This window comes from Bos indicus x Bos taurus, chromosome 1 (assembly GCF_003369695.1).
Source record: "Bos indicus x Bos taurus breed Angus x Brahman F1 hybrid chromosome 1, Bos_hybrid_MaternalHap_v2.0, whole genome shotgun sequence".
Taxonomy (NCBI): Eukaryota; Metazoa; Chordata; class Mammalia; order Artiodactyla; family Bovidae; genus Bos; species Bos indicus x Bos taurus.
The window spans coordinates 156,713,754-156,736,159 of record NC_040076.1 but is presented as its reverse complement, the minus strand read 5'-3'; the positions used below and the strand labels follow the sequence as shown (position 1 = coordinate 156,736,159).

The following is a 22,406-nucleotide window of genomic DNA, read 5'->3' as shown; positions in this document are numbered from 1 at the left end:
GGATGAAGCACAAGCTGGAATCAAGATTGCCGGGAGAAATATCAATAACCTCAGATATGCAGATGACACCACCCTTATGGCAGAAAGTGAAGAGGAACTAAAAAGCCTCTTGATGAAAGTGAAAGTGGAGAGTGAAAAAGTTGGCTTAAAGCTCAACATTCAGAAAACGAAGATCATGGCATCTGGTCCCATCACTTCATGGGAAATAGATGGGGAAACAGTGGAAACAGTGTCAGACTTTATTTTTGGGGGCTCCAAAATCACTGCAGATGGTGACTGCAGCCATGAAATTAAAAGACACTTACTCCTTGGAAGAAAAGCTGTGATCAACCTAGATAGCATATTAAAAAGCAGAGACATTATTTGCCAACAAAGGTCCGTCTAGTCAAGGCTATGGTTTTTCCAGTGGTCATGTATGGATATGAGAGTTGGACTATAAAGAAAGCAGAGTGCCAAAGAATTGATGCTTTTGAACTGTGGGTGTTGGAGAAGACTCTTGAGAGTCCCTTGGACTGCAAGGAGATCCAACCAGTCCATCCTAAAGGAAATCAACCCTGAATATTCACTGGAAGGACTGATGCTGAAGCTGCAACTCCAATACTTTGGCCACCTAATGTGAAGAACTGCCTCATTGGAAAAGACCCTAATGGTGGAAAGATTGAAGGCAGGAGGAGAAGGGGACGACGGGATGAGATGGTTGGATGGCATCACCAACTTGATGGGCATGTGTTTGAGCAAGCTTCGGGAGTTGGTGATGAACAGGGAAGCCTGGTGTGGTGCGGTCCATGGGGTCATGACTGAGCGACTGAACTGATCAGAGGAGACAGCACCAAAAAGATATTGCTATGGTTTATGTCAATGATTATTCTATATTTTGCTCTAGGAGTTTTATAGTATCCAGTCTTACATTTGTCTTTAATCCATTTTAGTTTTCTGTGTGGTTTAGAGAATGTTCTAGTTTCTTTTTTTTTTTTTTTGCAAGTAGCAGTCCAGTTTTTACAGCACTACTCATCGAAGATGTCTTTTCTCCAGTGTGTATTCTTGCCTACCCTGTTGTGGATTAGTTGACCATAGAGTAATGGGTTTACTTCTGGCTTTCTGTCCTGTTCCATGTAACTGTATCTGTTTTTGTGCCAGTTCCCCACTGTTGTGATTTCTGTTGTTGTTGTTGCTTAGTCACTACGTCCTGTCTGACTCTTCTGCAACCCCATGCAGTGCAGCCCACCAGGTTCCTCTGTCCATGGGACTTCCCAGGCAAGAATACTGGAGTGGGGTGCCATTTCCTACTCCAGGGCATCTTCTTGACCCAGGGGTCAAACCCATGTGTACCATGTCTCCTGCGTTGGCAGGCAGATTCTTTACCACTGCACCACCTGTGGGGCTTCTGTGTGCGCGATTTTCAGATTTTCTTTCATCACAGATTGTCACGAGTTATTGAACAGTGTCCTGTGTTGTACACTAGGTCCGCGTTTATTTTATACGCATCAGTGTGTCTGCTAATCCCAAACTCCTGATTCCTCTCTCCTCATCCTTAACCCTTTAGAACCATGTTTGTTTTCTGTGCGTGTTTCTGTTTTGTAAATAAGTTCACTTTTTTTTAGATTCCACATATAAGCAATTCATATGCTTGTCTTTTTCTATCAACTTGTGTGTTGGCGGAAGCCCCCCTTTGCGCCCCCTCTGCAAGCTGCCTCTCTCCCGGCAGCCCTTTGTCAAAACTCTTTCAGTGTCTGACCTCTGTGACGTGTGCCTCCAACTCTGGTCATTTGGTGCATACACACACAAACACACACACACAAATACACACACACAAAATACACACAAAATACACACAAACACACACACACAAAATACACACACATACAGTTTCCGCAGCTCTTATGAGCCTATTAGCAAAGCCCAGGCTCCTTAGAGAGGTGGCTGATGACCCATCCAGAGCACATTATCAGCCTTCACCCCAGCCTCACAGTCCCACCTCTGAATTCACATGTTATACCTCTCACATGGCTTACGTTTCATCTCCAGTAATAGATTTTAGTCTCAAAAGCTGGCAACTCACCTTTGTATTCTTGTCATTTTATGCATAAAAAATCTTTAATGTGGAATATAGTAAGAATTCATAGTATAAAAGGAATTGGAACTACAGTTAATATGTAGATACACAGTATTTAGAGACTTCATGCAACACAGGAGGATAGCTCTTTAGCTGTAGACGTGGCTGGTGCTGCTCTGAGTTTAATAATCCTGACTCTGGATCAAGAATCCCAGCGTGTGACTTTAGCAAAACTGCTTCTTTGTTTCGCAGTGTTTTTATTAAACTGTTACCAGGATTCAGTGACTTAAGATGCTTAAGTAAAATGCTGAGAAGAGTGCCTGACACCTAGTCAGTGCTTGGTAAGTGCTTCCCAAGAAAGAAAATTACTTGCATGAGTCCCGGGGCAGCCAAGGCCACGTGCTGCAGCCGCTGAGCCTGTGCACTCCGGACGCCACGTGCGGCTACAACAAAGCCCCACAGATTAAAAGGACCCAAGGAACCCCTTAAGTCTGTGTATAAAACTGCACTGTTATTATACTTCCATTTTTTATGTTAGATATTGGGGGGGGGGGGGTACAATCAAGATGGCAGGGCAGACATGTAGAGCTCACATCCTTCCACAAATACAGCAAAAACTCGCACGTGGGACAGTGCTGACAGGAGCCCCACGGAGCCCTAGCAGAGGACTTCAGACTTCTGAAGGGCGAGAAAAGTCTCCATGCAACTGGGTAGGGCAAGAGAACCCCAGAGCGAGAAGTCTGGAAAGGCCCCACACTGGCAGGGAAGTCGGCCAGGACGGAGCGGCGCTTCAGTCCTCTGGGGAGAGCGCCGCTCTCGCTCACGGACAGAGGCCCGCAACGCCCCCCGCCCCCGGGGGCAGCCCCGCACCCCCGGCCGGAGTCGTGCGTCTGCCGTGTCTGGGGCTGAGGCCCAGGCTCTGGCGGACAGGCCTGGGGGAGCGCGGGTGGCGGTGCGCACAGCCTGCTGGGCCCCAGAAGCCGCTTTCTTCTGCTCGCTCGCAGCAACGCGCAGCCTTCCACGCGCTGCAGGCGTGCCCGCCAGGCGCGGGCTCCGGGCGGGCAGCGGCGGCCGGGGGCAGAGCAGCAGGACTGAGTGTGGACTCACCGACCTCACCCCAGAAACCTTAACCCTACAAGGGGCACGCCCACAAAAACAGCCCTTGAAGACACAGGAGGTGGTTTTTCTCCTAAACTCATAGAGCAGGGCAGAAGGAAATGGGAACCCACTCCAATACTCTTGCCTGGAAAATCCCGTGGCCGGAGGAGCCTGGTGGGCTACAGTCCCTGGGGTCGCAAAGAGTCGGACGCAACTGAGCAACTTCACTTTCACAGAGCAAGGGAAATACAAGTAAAATTGGGGAGCGAAGGAACCATCCCCAGTTGTAAGACCAAGAAAACTCCCCTGAAAGGACAATGAAAAAGACTTCTTCAGTCTAGATACAGAGTTCAAAAAGGAGATAATAAAAATACTGAAGAGATTAAGAAAAGCTATTGACAGAAATGCAGATGATTATAAGAACGAACTAGAAAGAGGAGCCAAGAAAACTTAGAAAACACATTCACTAAGAAGAAAAGCTAGGCTACAGGTACTGAAGACCAAAATAATAATGCAGGAGTCACTGCTCTGGAAAACAATAATGGAAGTCACCCAGCCAGAACAGCTGACAGAAAATGAAGTTAAAATAAGAGACTTATGGGATTATGTGCCAACCTACACATATTAGAAATTCTAGAAGAAGGAAGAGAGGGCTTCAAAAATGTATTGGGAGAAATTATGCATATATGCCCAGGGGAAAAAGACAACCTGTGGAACAAGAGAAAATATTTGCAAACATTTGTGACCTCCAAAGGTTTAGTTTCCAAAATATACAGACAGCTCATACAACTCAATAGCAGCAAAACAACCCAATAAAAAAATGCCTGAAGACCTAAACAGACATTTCTCCAAAGGAGACAGGTGGCCAACAGGCACAGGAAAAGCCATTCAACATTGCTAATTATTAGAGAAATGCAAATCTGAACTACAGTGAGACACCACCCCACAACGGTCAAAATGGCCACCATCCAAGTCTACAAATAACAAATGCGGGAGAGGGTGTGGAGAAAAGGGAACCCTCCTACACTGGTGGTGGGAATGCAGCTTGGTGCACCCACTGTGGAGGACAGTAGGGACGGTCCTCAAAAAACTAGACTAGAGCTGCCTCCTGCAATCCTGCTCCTGGACATATATCCAGACAAAGCTTACTTCAGAAAGATAATGCACCCCAATGTTCACTGCAGCATTATTTACAACAGCCAAGACGTGGACGCAGCGATCAATGCCCACTGCTGGATGAATGGACAAGATGCAGGGGGTGTGTGTGTGTGTGCGTATCTGTGTTGTTCAGTCGCTAAGTCGTGTCTGACTCTTTGGCCACCCTGTGGACTGAAGCCCGCCAGGCTCCCCTGTCCATGGGATTTCCCAGGCAAGATACTGGAGTGGTTGCCATTTCCCTCTCCGTGTGTGTGTGTGTGTGTATGTATGTGTGTATATAGACGGAACATTACTCAGCCATAAAAAGAATGAAATAATGCCGTTTGTAGCAATGAGGATGGAATTAGAGAAGTCAGAGAAAGACAAATACCATATGACATCATTTATGAGGATATGACGCAAATGAACCTACCCAGGAAACAGAATCACAGACGCAGAGAACAGACTTGTGACTGCCGAGGGCGAGAGGAGGGATGGAGGGGGCGGGAGGCGGACTCTTCCATACAGAATGGACGTGGGACACCTCGGGCGGTTCAGCAGCTAAGACTCCACACTCCCAGCGCAGCGGGCCCAGGTTCAATCCCCGGCCAGGGAGTGAGACACCACACGTGGCAACCAGGAGTCTGCACATCACAACTAAGATCCCTCAGGCTGCAACAGAGACTGGAGACCCCGCATGCCAAAACGAAGACCCAGAAAGAACCGATAAACAACAAGGTCCTACTTTATAGCACAGGGAACAATATTCGATATCCTGTGATAATCAAAATGGAAAAGAATATAAAAAAAGAACGTGTGTGTGTGTGTGTATATATATAAATAACTAAATCACTTTGCTATTCAGCAGAAATTAACACAATATTGTACATCAACTATACTTCAACTGAAAATGTATATAGGCTTCCCTGGTGGCTCAGACGGTAAAGAATCCACCTACAACGTGGGAGACCTGGGTTAGATCCCTGGGTCGGGAAGATCGCCTGGAGGACCACAGGGCAACCCACTCCATATTCTTTCCTGGAGGATCCCACGGACAGAGGAGCCTGGTGGGCTGCAGTCTATGGGGTTGCACAGAGTAGAACGTGACTGAGCAGCTGAGCACGGCATTTGGGGTGTGCTGAGGAGAAACAGTGCTGCCCCGATGACTGAACAGCAGAGACTTGAGAGGGACCTTGATGACTGAACAGCACTCTAAAGGGCAGAGACTTGAGAGGGACCTTGATCACACTCTGCATCAACCAAGAGCGTGTTCTACTCAACTCTTTAAAATAGCCAACATCAACCTAACGACTTCATCACCTCTGCCTGTGTTTATTGTCGGACAGCTCAACTGTACAAAAAGGCAGATTCTCTGTTCTTAGGTATTTTAAAGTGTAAATTAGATATCCATCTTTTACTGTCAAAAATGTGAGATTAACAGAGCAAAGGACAGAGATCAGTGAATTTTAGGGAGCGTCCAAGAACCAAGGGAACAGGTATGCAAAATGTTTGTTAACATGTGCATTACTTTGAGAAGGTCCTTTAGTCCAATATTTTCCAGGGGATTTCCTAAGAAAAATAACTTCAAACTTAGACAAACAAAAACTGGTAACCTTCACTTCAGCTCAGAAAATTACACACACAAATAACATGTGTTGTTTCTCATTTTTTAAGCTAATTCTGCCAAGGTGGTGCCAGACTTCCCAGTAACAGGAGCGGGGAGGAAGGCTGGCTTATGTTTTTCTGGGTTTTCTCTGCTTTGTTGAAATTATATTGCTTTTTAAAATAAACCCAAAGAACATCTCTAGCTTTGACATTCTTATTCTGTTAAAAAAAAAAAATTCTACCACGAAGAAACCAAGGCCTGAATACACATGAATCACATCTGAAAACTTTGATATTTACGGGTGTTCTCGCACCCCCAAAGTCCTGTTTACTTTGTTGAAACTTCTTCTCTAAAGAGCCCCTGAAAACCTTCTTCTACTTTGTTTTTGTTTCTTGTTTTTCTAGCTTCACGTTCATCTCTTTCCCAAACCGGAACATTACTGACCCTATTTTCCCCTTTCAGCCTCCATCGGATACTAACAGCACTGATGCACCCAGAGGAGAAAGCATCACTAAAAGCCTGGAGACTCTGGTAAAGGCACCACTTTCTTTCCCTGCCGCCCTCCTCCCACCCCAACCTCCACCTCTGCAAACACATCCCTCTTTTCCTGCCAGGGATAAACGAATAGTCAACAAATCTAAACATTTATTTCATGATGATAAAGAAAAAAAGCTACCTTAGTTTGATGCTTTTGAACTGTGGTGTTGGAGAAGACTCTTGAGAGACCTTTGGCCTGTGAGGAGATCCAACCAGTCCATCCTAAAGGAAATCAGTTCTGAATATTCATTGGAAAAGACTGATGCTGAAGCTGAAACTCCAATACTTTGGCAACTTGCTGTGCAGAGCTGGCTCATTGGAAAAGACCCTGATGCTGGGAAAGATTGAGGGCAGGACGAGAAGGGGATGACAGAGGATGAGATGGCTGGATGGCATCACTGACTCGATGGACATGAGTTTGAGTAACTCTGGGAGTTGGTGATGGACAGGGAGGCCTGGTGTGCTGCAGTTCATGGGGTCGCAGAGTCGGACACGACTGAGCAACTCAATTGCAAACGTGCAGCCATCATGTCTTTTGAGATTCCAGAGTGGCTTTGGTCTTCTCTTCGGGTTTTCTACTTTGTTAAGAAAGGTAAGGACAGGGCCAGAGAGGAGCAGCTCAGAACACAGCACAGGCCAAGGGCTGCGGCCAGTAGCCCTCCCTTGGGCGGCTCTAGCGTCTCTTACACAAAACCGCGAGGGTCGGTCTGAGGAACACCAGCTTAGAGGGGTGACATTATTAAGCTGACCACGATAACTCAGTCTGATCCTGTTTCTACTTCTTAGGTTCCATAAACTTTACTTCCAGGTAACAAGAAAACCACAGTGCTTTCTTTTATAATGAATACAACCAGCATTGCACCATCAAAACACCACTTTTAGGAAGACTGCTGACCTCGGGCTGGGGTGGGAGGGAGGCAGTCGCGTTCCACGTGCCCACTGCCCCCAGGAGGACGCTATCGGCTCCGCGTGCGGCCCACGCCGGCCCCCTCCAGGAGCAGCTCGCCTCAGACTCGCTTAGACGAGGGCCTGGCCTGGGCTGGCCGCTCCTTCCTCTCCTGTGCGTCCTCGGAGCGGGCCTGCTGTGGAGGGCATCGCTGCCCGGGCCAAGCACGGAGCTCAAGGGGAAAGGCCCTGCCCCGCGGGGACGGGACGGGGAGCGGAGCCGCTGGTGAGTCAGCCACGAGGTTCAGTATTAGCCCATCTGCCGCAGGTACGGAAGTCACCCTCCCCGATGCGCGTTCTAGTATTAATAAAGACATTCTGCGCGCCGTGTGCCTCATTCCTTCGACTGCTGAGCTGGCTCGGAATTCAGAAAGAATGATGCTCGTTGGTGGATACTCACAGCCCAGCAGGACACAGTTTTCTCAGCACTGTGAATAACGTTAGAAACATATGGGAGATGTCTAAAAATCAGCTGTATTTTGGGGGGGGGGGGTGTCTACTTATTCATCTATCTCACAGATGCCAAGCAGGAAAAACTGGGGCATGGGGTGGCTGCTTCTAAAACCAGGACCACTTCTTTAGCTGCATTTTTTTTCTTTTGTGGTGACAACTGGCAAGATGCCGCAGATTACTTAAGAGACACAGTGTCTCTGCTCTTGAAAATCTCTCAGTAATGGGCTGTGAGTTTTTATGAAACTGGCCACAAATGCAACAATTCTGAACACCTCCCTCAAAATACTTACATCCTAAGAACTAAGGATGTAGTCAGTCATCAACCAGATCACACATTTGCCCCATTTAAACACAAATCTGTCAGAAGAAAACACACCAGCAGACAGAGCTTTTTAAAATATAATTTAAAACTATTTTGTACCAATACAATATATTAATTTTACAAATGTAAAATTTTATCCGCTGTTAAAGCATTTGCAAAAACCACACATCCTACTTCAGCTTTATTGCACAATATCTATAAGAAAATATTAATTTTTAAATTAGAAAACATAAAAATGCTTTCAATATAGAAGAGACGATCTGATTTTAAAGACAATACTCTATAAGAATGTCTACCCAGAAAATAACAAACGTTTCACAGGATACCAAGCTGGCCAGGTGCTTCAACAGATCCAGGACAAAGCACTTGTTTAAAACCAGTCCAAGATACTTAATCCAAACTGTATCATTCTTCATTAGAAATCTAGACGCCACTCAAGGTGGTTTCTTTAAACAGTTGAGGCATTCTCAGTTGTGAGCATTCTGAGTGTATCTTACACATTAAAAACCATCCTTCCAACTCCACAGCCATCTGCAGGGTTTTCTCCTTCATGCAGATTCTCTGGCAACTGTGTCCAATGTCTATCAAATGATCATTTCAATTAGTTTATGCTGATAGAAAACACTGAGTTAGAGACACCTTTAAAACCTAGTCCTTTTACAAAAATCAGTTTATAAATTTGTATCATAAAAATTAGTGTCGAGACCATCAAGATGGCCACCGTTTGCTTTATATGAGTTGGTTCTCCCAGAGCTGGGGTTGCAGACCTCCCACTGTCCAGTGTAGTGTTAATCAGGAAATAAATCCCAGCACGAAGCCGGAATCCCAAGACAGGTAAGGTGTATGATGGATTTTAGTGGGATATTATTACCCTGTACCAAAGCAGGCGTTAAAATACTGACAGAAGGTCTTGGTGGTAACTGAATTCATCTCCAAAATGAATATAATCTGGAGATGCCAAAGGACAAGTGTCCATAAATACATTATCAGTTGGGCAGAGTATATTGTAGAAAAGGGGGAAAAATCTTTATTTGTAAAAAAAGTGAAGGATTCACTAAATTTGATCCATAATATAGATTATACATCTTTTTAAATTAAAGCATGTTAATTCAATCTCAAGTGTTTTCAAATGGATGCCTTTGTGGCCCAAGAAATTGCCTTTTGGAACTTATGGCCTGCATAAGCAAAGTCAAATACAGTATTACAGACTCGTGTAGAGAAAATAATTATTAAAATAGTGGTTATGCACTTACAAGTCTGTTGTAGGTAGACAGAATTATCAAAAACCCAGACACTTATAAAAAAAAGTCTGCATTATTTGGAATTTCTTCTTTAGAAATCAAAGCAGTTGCTTTTCTGGAACTGCATTTTTCAGAACTGCTCAAAGCACCTCATCTAAATGAGTGTTTTTTAAAAATACATATAAAAAGTCTACCATGAGACTTCAAACATCACGTTTCACCTTTTACGGGCTTTTTATCATGTGTCCCTTCCTTTAAAGTCCTTCAGAATAAAATAAAAATAAACTCTCACATTCCATTAGAAAAAAATGGAAACATTCACGGTCTGAAAATTTTCTGCATTCCCCCAGATCTTGGTGCTGTGTGCAATTCCCTCATATACAAGTTGTGAGGAAACCCCTGATCATCTAGTACTGAATATTCAGCTAATGGACATGCCATAGAAAACTGACATTAATAGTAGTAAATAGATTAAAATCTATTCCATAAAATAAAAATGCTCTATGACTTCAATTTAAATACATATCTGTAAAGCTAAGAGGAGGTTTTTTGTTTTTCAAAAGTGCTAATTGTTACAATATCTTCAATACATTATGTCCAATTCTTTGTAAAACTAAACCATGCTTTAGGCACACTGTTTGATGAGTTTCTAAGAAGCAGAGGAAAAAATATCACTTGTCAATTAATCCAGCTTCCTTAATTTTACTGAAGAAGAATTTCTCCAGGATACTGGCACATTTGTAGTATTCACTCTCAGGGGGGTTGTACTCTTTGCAATTGGTAAAGACTCGCTGTAAATCTGCCATGAACAGTTTCTTAGACACGTAGTACCTATTCTTGAGGCGTTCACTCATGGTTTTCAGATCTACACAGGAAAAAAAAATATTAGCAATTTTTGACTCCTTTCAAACACGGGCCGACAAAAGTGAGACTGGGAAGAGACGTGTCGCCAGTCTGCCCACGTTCTCACCACCTCAGTGGCTTAAGAGAGATTCGTAGGATCAAGGAAAACAGTGCTTGCAGCTTGTGTTCTTCCTGTTGTGAGAGCATCCTGTGCAAAATCAGTGTTTTAACAGTGAAGGACCATTAGTAGTCATCTGGTGCAATCCCCTATTCAGCGCAAGGAAGCTGTAGATTAGCAGTGATAAGTCCGATTAAGTACTGTGAGCTCTTCACTCAAAAGTGTAGAGAAGAGGCTCTACCTACATGGAGTGCAGCGGCTGGAACACTCACTACCTGGGTTTGTTTCTCTGAACTCCCAGTTATTTTGGTGTTGCAGAGACAGAACTAAAGTGGGAAACAGATCATAAATACATCTGCAAGTACACCAGTGACCGTAAAATGTTTCCAGTGAATTTAGTTTCATGCCCCACTGATGAAATAAGAATGACAAATTTTACTTAATCAAATATTTTCTAAAGCATGTAAACCTTGCAAGACAATTGTAAAAAGAATGTTTCTCCAATATGTCTACTTGCTTTAAATAATATTACTTTACAAATGAAAACAGTGCTTCATCTAAACTTGTAAGAATAGAATGGGGTTTCTTTAATTCCCACTCTCAGAACCAATTTAAAGAAATCCATGCAGATTAGAAGATGCTGACATTTGTCTGTTTATAGGTCCCTAGTTGTCTCTCAGTCTGGTTCTATCATTAAAAAGTATATCAACTATTAAACTGGATTAGCAGATATACACTACTGCATACAAAACAGATAAACAAGGCTCTTCCGTGTTGCACAGGAAATTATATTCAATATCTTGTAATAAACCAAAATGAAAAAGAATATGAGAAAAACTATATAAACTAAGCATGAAAAAAAAAAATATATTAATCATGAGTCAAAACCACTCAAGAAATGCTTTTGACTACCAATGACCCAAATTCCCACCCTATTATCAAATTTTCCAGAGGAAAAGACACTTACAAATACAGTGGGATTATCATTTAATAAGATAAATAAATTGATGTGCCACGTCCCCAGTGGGCAGAAACTGATTTGCACCAAGACTCTTCTTAAATCCACCACCAAACTCGAAAGGAGGTGCGGGGAACACCTGTTTTCCCCTTTCCTTTGATTAAAGCCTATCTTTTTTCTTTTTTTGATTGAAGCCTATCTTGGTTAGAAATAAGTCATCACACGTGTGAGTTCACCTTTCCACTTTCTTTCTTCTCAAACAGTTTAGAGGGAGACAAAACCTGAGAAGTGTGTGAAGGCTCAGCAGATGCCCCAGGAACCATCTCCCAAGTGTGAGTGGGCAGGTGACGGTGTGCTCTCCTTTAATAAAGAGCCACCACCTTCCTGGGCGAGACTGGAGGCTTACCCTTCCTTCCACCTAAATGCCCGTTATTGGTGGCTGAGAACGTGTTACAATGTTTAGAAGGAAGAAGGTATAGCAAAAACAGGTGGGGTGGGGAGAGAATGAAACTTGACACAAAGAAGCTCAGCCTAAACCTTTCCAACTGTTCTTTGGAAGAGAGGACGAAAGAACAGCTGGGGAGGGCTGAAGGAGTGAATAGAACAATCAATGCTGCATGCTTCCTTCTCCGTTTCCTTTCTCCTCTAAACTGACAGAGAGCATCTTCCTTCCTCTGACCTTCTTAGAATCTTTCATTGACCAAATGGCCCGGGTCACAGAAGGTGATCGCACACCAGTGGGAACAATCGGTGGACAGGGCTGAGGACTGTGGCCCCAGGAGCAGGAACCTCCCGGGCCAGTTGTCAGGAGGGCCTGGGGCGGACCCGGTGACAAGGCTGCAAAGGCCACTGAGGTCTGGCTTAGAGGGTTCCAGCATCTCTCACATCGTGTGTGTGCGCTAAGTCGCTCAGTCGGGTCCCACTCTCTGCGACCCTGTGGACTGCCGCCCCCAGGCTCCTCCATCCGTGGATTCTCCAGGCAAATCCTGAAGCGGGTGGCTAGGCCCTCCTCCGGGGGTCTTCCCGACCCGGGTCCACCCTCTCTCGGGTGGAGGGTCTTCCCGACCTGGGTCCACCCGTCTCGGGTGGAGGGTCTTCCCGACCCGGATCCACCTGTCTCTAGGGTGGAGGGTCTTCCTGACCCGGATCCACCTGTCCCTCGGGTGGAGGGTCTTCCCGACCCGGGTCCACCCACCTCGGGTGGAGGGTCTTCCCGACCCGGGTCCACCCTCTCGGGTCTCCTGCGCTCGCGGGCGGGCTCTCCACCGCCAGTGCCACCTGGGAAGCCCTTTCCAGGTCACAGGAATCACCAATGCCCAGTCAGCCTTCCTTCTAGAATTCTCCACTCTCTCCACCCTCACTCGGACTTTCAGACTGAAATCCACAGAAACAAGGCCAAGAGAAAAGGGAAAGAGAATGGCAAGCATGCGTGTTCACCGCAAGGCCTGAAGACCACTGGAGCCACCGCTGCACGATGGAAACACTCCTGAGATAACTAAGGTCAGAGAAAACATCCACAAACGACTACTCCAGGGGAGCCGAGGGACCCCGCTCCCTCTCCTTTCACTTAACGCCCTCTCAGCACCAGGAGACTGCAAAAGGAAAGGAACAGAAGATACAGGCTCTCCTCCAAAAGATGGCCCCACAACTGATTGGAAAAAAAAGAAATTCAGCTAGTGGTCTTCAATCTGCACAATGCCACATTAGTTTAATTTGGGGGTTCTCAACTGACTCCGTTAATCATTCATTTTAGGCTGGTGCAGACTCGGCAGCGAATCCCACAGGTCTACATTTCTAAAGGCATCTCCTGTTTGTTTTGGGTGTGGGACACGGGAGTCTAAGTAGTGAGCCTCCCAGTCTCCATCGAGCGCCTGGGAGAGCCAAAGCAGCGGGAGCGGCCGCTGCTGTCTACAAGGACAGCGGGCCAGCGGCTTCAGTTAACTTCACTGTTTACCTTCCAAATGTCTCAGGCTCTCAAAGCTACCAAGGGGACAAGCTGACCCTTTTCCACTTGCAGCCCAACAGGTTATAAGCAAGGTTGTGTTTAAACAGCAGTTTCTGGTGCCATCTGAGCTCACACTGACGGAGCAGCCTTTACAGGACAGCAGAGTCGTCTCTAAAAACACGGCCACCTCGTGTCCGCTCCCTGCTCTGAGCCCCTGCCCGCCCCGCTCCCCTCTCTCTGCTCTGACCCCCTGCCCGCCCTGGTGCCCGCTCCCTGCTCTGACCCCCTGCCGCCCGCTCCCTGCTCTGACCCCCTGCCCACCCCAGTGCCCGCTCCCTGCTCTGACTCCCTGCCCGCCCTGCTCCCCTCTCTCTGCTCTGAGCCCCTGCCTGCCCTGGTGCCTGCTCCCTGCTCTGACCCCCTGCCCACCCTGGTGCCTGCTCCCTGCTGAGCACCTGTCTGCCCCAGTGCCCGCTCCCTGCTCTGACCCCCTGCCCACCCCGCTCCCCTCTCTCTGCTTTGAGCCCCTGCCCACCCCGGTGCCCACTCCCTCCTCTGACCCCCTGCCCGCCCTGGTGCCCGCTCCCTGCTCTGACCCCCTTCCTGCCCCAGTGCCCGCTCCCTGCTCTGAGCCCCTGCTCGCCCTGCTGCCCGCTCCCTGCTCTGACCCCCTGGCCCACCCTGCTCCCCTCTCCCTGCTCTGATCCCCTGCCCACCCCGCTCCCCTCTCCCTGCTCTAACCCCCTGCCCACCCCGGTGCCCTCTCCCTGCTCTGAGCCCCTGCCCACCCCACTCCCCTGCCCACCCTGGCACCCTCTCCCTGCTCTAACACTCCTAACCCTCCACTGCCCGGCACACACGCCCTAACCTATGACAAAGAAGCACACCGTCGGCCACCCGCTGTCCCCCACACCGCCGTCCAGAGCTTTAAGTCTATACTTAGAAAATGTTAATGGCATTACCCATGGGGAACCTTATAACTTCATAATATCCCGGAGCTTCTGTTCTCTTCACGGGTTCCATGAAGGGCCAAGCGCTTTGATGGCTCTTGGGTAAAGAAAAAAGTAAGGTATCTCATATGGAAATTCCATGTGGGAAATCATTTCAAAACATTTGCGTGAAGTGGAGGAAAAGCGAACACCCACCTTCACCTGCTGCAGGATGCTCCTGAGCGTGCTGTACAGCTGGTCGGGGTCTCTGGCCTCTTTACTTGAAAGGAAAGGGCACACAGAAGAAGCAAGGGTTAGCACCCTGCCCCCTTGCCAGGCAACTCCTATCCAGCTCATCTGTACAGAAACCTAAGGTTGGAGCTACTTCAGCACGTTTTATGAAAAGTGAACCCTAACAAGTGCGGTGGTGACTACAGCCAGTTTCCCTGTTTGCTCTAAGCTGCTGGGAGGGGAGACAGAGCACTTCCATCAATATCCTCCAGCCCATCACACTTACCTTCTCTCTCTTCCACTCGGCTTCCAGCCTGTCTCTCCTATACATACCAACGAAATTAAACACTGAATGAGAACTGCTTTCAGTCAAGAGAATAACACAGTTAATACTTATCAAAAACGCAATAACTTACAGCCATGATCAGTAAAAGACTACTCTTGAAAAGAGACTGAAATTAACTGCAATTAATTCTTTACTTCCTTACACACTTGGATATAAAAACATTCCCAAGACTGGCATTGCTCCATCTGCTAGTATTTTTTAAAGCAGGAACTCCAGCCTTTCAGAGGAACGCATAATAAGCAAGCATGTTTGGTCCTGTGGGCACGTATATTTTTAAAACTCGAAGTCACATTTTCTGCTAACCACCACGTGAAAGCGTTAAGCTGTTATTTTAGGTTGGAACAAACTCTGTCCTGCTCTCTATTTTATCTGGCACAGACCCTGCTTGTAACGCAAGATGGTCTCAGGCAGCAGAAAGACACAGCCTGGAGTCCAACAGACCTGGATTTGATTTCTTGTTCTCTCCTTAAGCTAAGCTACCCTCCATAAGTTAGTTAGCCTTTGCCTCTGTTTATCAATGTATAAGACAGAACTCCAGAACTGAGCTGATTCCTTTTGAGATTAGTTGATGTATGTGTAAAAATTAAAAAAAAAACACCCCAAAACAGAATAATGTTTGGCACACACACACATTCAGGGACAGGATAGCTATTACGCCATTAATAAGGATAATACACAGAAGTACAATTTCCAGGTCTAGCAAAGAAAGTAAGATCTGCTGTAGGGTATACTTCGTAATGAAGATGTCTATCTTGCTCAAATAATGTCTTATTTTCTTTTGGAGAATTTTAGTTTGATTTATTAAATCTTCAATACACTAGCAGATCCTGGATTTGAACTGATTGAAAGTGCCAATATTTATAGCTTCTGATCGACAAAAACACCTATTTTGTATGTTTTAACCCAAGATAATTCACTTCTAACATACTCACAGAGAAGAACCCTTGGAAAACCACTCTAAAACAGGGAACCAGAAACCAGTGTGACGCTGTCGGGTCACGTGGTTTCGAAGTCGGGGGCGCTGAACTCGGCCGAGCACAGCTCTGCCCGGGACTGCCCGGGGCACGGAGAAGGGCGTGGACGGGAAGCCGCCTGGAGGAGGCAGGGCCGCTGCTCCCTCGGTCACTGGCCACGAGCCGCTCGCGGCTACAGGACTGAGCCAGCCTGAGACTCAACCTCCCACCCTCTGAGCAGAATTCCCTGCCTTCAAGGTCACCTGTGGGAGTGGCCGACACTGTGCCACAAACAGGCTCTCAAAGCGATGCGCGTTAACAGTTAAAGCCGGAGATGGCCCCGGAAGCAGAGCAGACGCAAAGGAAACGCGCTCTTCTGAGACCGCAGCATCCCGACTAGAGCCTGCGGGCGAGCGGCCTCCCGAACCACTGCGCTCCGGCGGAGCTACTTCCGGGGTCTCGGGGCACAACCAAAAGCTTCTGCCTTTAGATCAATACATACGAATTCCAGGAATGCTTTCTATCGGGATCTGCCGAACTCCATCTTTAAAACAGGAAAGTCCCGGGTAGACTTTCCGAATCTGGGCTTGTTTTCTTTCTATCAGCTTTTTAATGATCTGCAAAGCACAAGAAGAAACTACCTTTAGTGACCGAAGTTTGTGGCTCCAGCTTAAGTCAGTCAATCTAAGTTATTTTCCCAACAAAATTAAGTCTTCAGGAAACAAAAGGGTGAACGATATTAAATGGTGAGACATGAAAACATTCTACAAGGCCATGCACATTGAGTGTCACTGACAGAGCTGTCTTTGAATGCTTGTCCCCTGCCATTGCAAAAAAATCCAGTATTAAGAGCCCACTGCCCTCTTTAGCGTAGTGCCAGTTATCTCGGCCCTCCCCCGCGAGCCTCAGCCACAGAGAGGAGAAACGGCCCTGCAGCCCAGGCACCGTCAGCACCCCTGGGCGTCTCAAGACCAGGCGCTGCCCACTTGCACCTGAGGGGCAGGCAGACTCACCGAGTCCCCAGAGCCCGGGAGGACGGACTTCCTAGTGCTCAGGTGTTCCAACGTGTGAGCCCCAACCTACGATGCTCACATCCAAAAAGCAGCTCTGAAGACTGAAGGCGACGCAGTCAGGACAGGGGCCGCCAGAACTACTTAGGGAATTTTTGAGAGGAGTCCGTTTGTCTTATAAAATAATTCCCTTCTCCAGTGGAGCTTCCCGACCCAGGAATCACACCCAGGTCTCCTGCACTGCAGCTGGATTTGTACCGTCTGAGCCCCCAGGGAAGCCCAATGTTCTGATGTAACTAATTCCAGGGCAGTGTTCCCCTTAAAGAAGTAAAGGGTCCGGTGGTTAGGGCTGCATACTCCCAACGCAGGGGAACAGGTTCGACTCCTGGTCAGAGAACTAAGACCCTGCACTACACAGAGCAGCCAAAAAACAAAAAAAGAAAGAGCAACAACAAACTCAAAAACCACCAACTTGAGATTAACTGTATCAGCGCTGAATTTTGGAAAACACTACAACAGTAGCAGTCATTAATCAAATTAATGAAAAACTTCAATTTCCTAACTTCTTAATCTCAAATGGAAGACTGATAAATGCTACAGCACGAATACATAATCTTAACAATTAAACACAGGACTTCATAAAATGAACAGAAGTGGCAAAATAGACTGCTGGTAAATCTGCTCAGGGTTGTCCAATATCATGTAAACCAGTCGTGTAATTTAAAATTTTTCAGTAGCTACTTTAAAAAAAAGTAAAAAGAAATAGGAGAAATTGATTTTAACAATATTTTTATTCAATCCAATATAGCTAAAATACTATCACTGCAGCATATAATCAAGAGAAAAAATATGAGATTTTTACATGCTTTTATTCACACTAGGTCTTCAAAATCAGAATGCATTGTACACTTGCAGAACATCTCAGCTTTGACTGGCCATGCAGCTAGCACCCAGTAGCCGCATGTGGCTGCCACTGTGGATGGGCAGATCTGATTGGACGCTCTGCATGAGGTGTAACTCCAGGTCTTTTTAAAAAGACTCCTCAGGCCTTCCCTGGTGGGCCTGTGGCTAAGACTCCACACTTCCAACTAAGATCCCACCCAAAAAAAGAAGAATTTCTGGAAACATGTATACAATGGAGTATTACTCAGCCATAAAAAAGAATGAAATAATGCCATTTGCAACTGGAAGGACCTAAAGATTATCATACTAACTGAAGCTGAGTCAGAGAAAGATAAATACCATATGTTATCGCTTATATGTGGAATCTAAAAAAGTGGACACAAATGAACTTATTTACAAAGCAGAAACAAACTCAGAAAACAAACTTACGATTACTAAAGGAGAGGAGGGGGGAATAAACTGAGGCTTTGGGATTAACAGAGGCACACTGCTATATAAAAAGCAGACAGTCAGCGAGGACCTACTGCATAGCAGAGGGAACTCTACTCGATATTTCATAATATCTTACATGGGAAAAATCTAAAACAAATACATATATATGTCATTCACTTTGCTGTACACCTGGAACTAACACCAACATTGTCAATCAACTGTATTTCAGCTAAAATTTTTTTCAAAGAATCACAACGGCAATTTCTTAAATGAAGGCCTTCAGAAAACTTAATTTCAAACACAGCTTTAATGTTTTTCTCTCTTCACCAAGGATGCTTGCTCTCAGATGAGACAGTGCACGGGGCTTCCAACCCCCTCACGAGCACCTTGAGGCCACTGGTAATGGGGGGAGGGGGCTACCCGACCTCTCTAACCCTGAGGATCACTTTAGAGAAAGCAGACCTTCCAACCCCATTCTAGCCTCATATCTTCGCCTCCCTAGAAACTCTCTTCAGCTCATCACCATGTCTTCATCTCCCTCTCAAATCCATCTTTCGTTCCATTTTGGTCATTTTTCATCTTCCCAAACAGAGAACCAGGGGGCATATCAGCCACTTTTATAGTTCACCGAGTCGCAGGATGTCTCCCTACAAAACGCTGCTCTTCCTCACTCTTTGGCTCCTCCAAGCCCGGGGTCGCAGCTCACGTGTGAACCGAGCTTAAGCCGACCCTCCCCCAGCCCCACACACGCCCCCTGCTCTGTCCTGCCAGCTCCCGCCCCTCCACCCTTTCTCAGAGGCTCTCATCACGTGCACGCCTCGGGCTCCAGGTGCTCCGGCCCCGGGACCTCTTCCTGCAGGGCTCCGTCTGCCCGTGCTGACCGCCTTCTGGGCCTCCCGTCCTCACACGGGCCCCCTGGCCCCTGATGACGCAGGTGATGCTGGCCCTCTGCACTCCGGGTCGCCGCTCACCTGGCGCTCAGCCCCGCGGCTGCGGTCCTGGTCTCCCTCTGCACGCTGATCACAGCAACCACGCGGCCTCTGCGCCTGCGCCCCAGGGGGAAGGCTCACCGTCTGCCTGTCTGCTCCTGAGCACCATCCGTCCCTGCCTCCTCAGGGCCCTCCAGAGCTGGACTCAACACTTGTGACAGTCACATGAATTCTGTAGAGGTTACCAGGTAAATCCAAGAACCTCACTAGGGTGACTTCCAAGCTCTTTTAAAAGAAGAAGGTGAACAGCTACATTCAGGGGTGCCTGTTGGAGACACTGGAAGCTGAGGTGGGGGACCCAAGGGGACGGAGTGGAAGGGGGGCCCTGTCTTCTCCAATGCTGGGCTCCGCGGGATTTGAAGCAGCCCAGACAGAGGGTCCCCCGCCCAGGGGTCTGAACTCGGAGTCTGGGGACCCCGTGGGGTCCTGCTCCAGCCTCCACAGTTCGGGCACAAGGAGCGGGGCACCAGCTCCCAGCAGCCTTCTCAGAACTCCGTATCACACTGGAACCTCTGCCCAAGAAACAAAAGACGCTGCTTCTATTTTCTAGTTTAATAAAAAGCCTTTGGCTCACTTCCGTGGGACGTGTACGGAGAAGTCTGAGCTACTTTAACTAAAAGGGAGACACTCACTGAGCACCTGTTCTTAGGACGCACCCTGAGAAGACGGGTCTATCTCTGCGATGTCAGAGACATCGACAAGGAACTAAGAACTGGAATGGAGGCACATGAGCAGAAACCAGGAAACAAAGACAGGCTTGAGGCAGATGTCTTTTTTGTTACTCACTAGAGAAAAGCATGGAGAAGGCACTGGCACCCACTCCAGTGCTCCTGCCTGGAGAATCCCAGGGACGGGGGAGCCTGGTGGGCTGCAGTCCATGGGGTCACGAAGAGTCGCGTCACTTTCCCTTTTCCCGTTCATGCACCGGAGAAGGAAATGGCACCCCACTCCAGTGCTCTTGCCTGGAAAATCCCAGGGACGGAGGAGCCTGGTAGGCTGCAATCCATGGGGTCGCTAGGAGTCGCGTCACTTTCCCTTTTCCTGTTCATGCATTGGAGAAGGAAATGGCAACCCACTCCAGTGTTCTTGCCCGGAGAATCCCAGGGATAGGGGAGCCTGGTGGGCTGCCGTCTATGGGGTCGCACAGAGTCGGACACGACTGAAGCGACTTAGCAGCAGCAGCAGCAGCAGAGAAAAGCACCTTTGACTGAATAACAGAAATATAAAGTGGGACTGGGCTTCCCAGGTGGCTCAGGGGGTCAAGTGTCCACCTACACTGCAGGAGACACAGGAGATATGAGTTGGATCCCTGTGAGATCTCCCCAGGAGATGCAAGTCGGGGAGATCCCCCGGAGGAGGTCCTGGCAACCCACTCCAGGGTTCTTGCCCGGAGAACCCCACGGTCAGAGGAGCTTGGGGGCTACAGTACATATGGTCGCAGAGACTCGGACTCGACCAAAGGAGGCTAACAGGACAGGTACAAAGCGGGAGTGATGTTGGGTGCGATTTCCCAGTTTTTGAACTCCAAGAACTAGGGGACCAGGAGGGTGATCCTGGGTTTAATATGTAAAGTTTATTCATTTAATAAGTGGCCTGTGTTGCTCTCCCCTAATTATGCTTTGTATGTTTCTTTTTCCTGTCTTACAGAAATATAAAACTTGTTACGTAATCAAATCCATCAACCTTCCCCTTTACCCCTTCTCTTTTAGTTCATACGCATAAAAGACTTGAGCCCAGTATCAGAGGACAAATCACTTGGGACTTCCCTGGGGGTCCCGTGGTTAAGACCCAGCACATCCACTGCAGGGGGCGTGAGTTCAACCCTTGGTCAGGGAACTAAGACTCTGCAAGCTGTGTGGTGTGGCCAAAAAAAGAATTCTCCCCAGATCACAAATCACTTAATATCTGGAAGCATACACTCTCAGAACTTACAATGGAAAAAAAAGGTGAATACTCACTAAGATAAATATGGAAGATGATGAGTAACTGAAGTTCAAATAAGTGGATCAAACTAGTGCTTGAGAAGTTCAAAGAGGAATGGACACAGGCAGAAGTGGTGTGTGTGTGTGTGTGTGTGTGTGTGTGTTTGAGTGTGTGCGCGCGTGAACTGGGAGAGGAAGTGGGTGAAGGATGAAGACACCACGTAAAAGGGTTAGCACATCAGTAACAGCCTAGCAGTTAGAAAAGGGATAAAGAGATGAGTCTGGGAAGAAGGCATGGGGCCAGCATGTAAAAGGCCTTGAAGGTAAAACCACTGTATTTTACAAGTTTTGCATTTTACACCAATTTAATAGGTATTGACCCCCGCTTCGAAGTGGTGATTTAGACAGGAGGTAAAGGATACCTTCACAGAAGAAATCCAGACAAACCAGAGCAAACTGAGGTCCTGGTGTCCATCAGACGCCCCCACACAGAGCCCAGGGGTGCACACTTTGCCCCAAAGAAGCCTGGCCTGTGCAGTGGGAACCCAAGTCGGCCACACGCTTACCTCCTTCTGCTTCTTAATGATGACAGAGAACTCCGTGTATGGGATCCGTGGATTTAGCTCACATCCCATTAAAGTGGCGCCTTCATAATCCTTGATGTAGCCAACATATTTGGTTTTAGGGATTTTAATTTCTTTGGAGAAACCCTGCAAAACCAGAAACTCCATTTAAAAAGGCCCTGAGCATCAAACACCCTGTCTGAGTGCGAGCTACGTGCGAGGCCTGGCTTGGTGCCGGCAGAGGTCCAAGCTCCTTTCCAACTATCCTGGGGATTAGCATGAAACTCCTCTAAGAAGTTCATCAAAAATCAAACCGTGCAAATAGGAAGCACTCCAACATAAAATAATAATAATAATCCTAGTAAAACACAGTATTAAAAATTCATTAACACAAATGGCTCTTAAGTAAAAATAAGATTTAATTTAGCATTAAATTGCATGCTTTCTCCCAAAGTAGACAGGGGGCCTCTAGGATGTTCTGGAAATCAACTAACAGTGAACCCTATTTTGAAAGCAAAATTTGTTCAAAAATATAGCAAGAAGAACCTTGATACTGAAGAAATGAAACACTTAATAGGCAAAAAACTTCCAGACCATCACAAGTGTGGCTGTTTCAGGGACATTAATGCTTTGCAATATATTCATTTATATACTTTAAGCTATAATAATAGGGAACATAGTCATATTATTTATAACAATTTTCCTTAAGGGTGTTTCAAATTTTTGTAGAAAATTAGTTGGGACTTCAGTTTCCTGCCTCCTGTTTCAGTAAAAACTTATTTTCCAAGCACTTATTGCCATCAGCCTCAGAGAGGACCACAGACGCAGACAGGTCATTGAAAAAAGAATGGAGAGACTCACATGGAAGCATA

At 46.9% G+C, this 22,406-nt stretch overlaps 1 protein-coding gene across 2 annotated transcripts in view; it reads right to left on the bottom strand.

The window, feature by feature from the left end:
- Positions 1–8,214: 8,214 nt before the first annotated feature.
- Positions 8,215–22,406, bottom strand: part of KAT2B (lysine acetyltransferase 2B) — a 97,610-nt gene continuing 83,418 nt past the window's right edge. For both annotated transcript variants that reach the window (XM_027549779.1, XM_027549788.1), the window contains exons 13-18: positions 21,538–21,681; positions 16,218–16,332; positions 14,703–14,739; positions 14,402–14,465; positions 14,219–14,303; positions 8,215–10,257 (exon numbers count right to left, since the gene is read on the bottom strand). In XM_027549779.1, the coding sequence (XP_027405580.1) occupies positions 10,064–10,257; positions 14,219–14,303; positions 14,402–14,465; positions 14,703–14,739; positions 16,218–16,332; positions 21,538–21,681 (639 nt within the window). In that variant the 3' untranslated portion in view covers positions 8,215–10,063. The remainder of the gene's footprint in view (positions 10,258–14,218; positions 14,304–14,401; positions 14,466–14,702; positions 14,740–16,217; positions 16,333–21,537; positions 21,682–22,406) is intronic.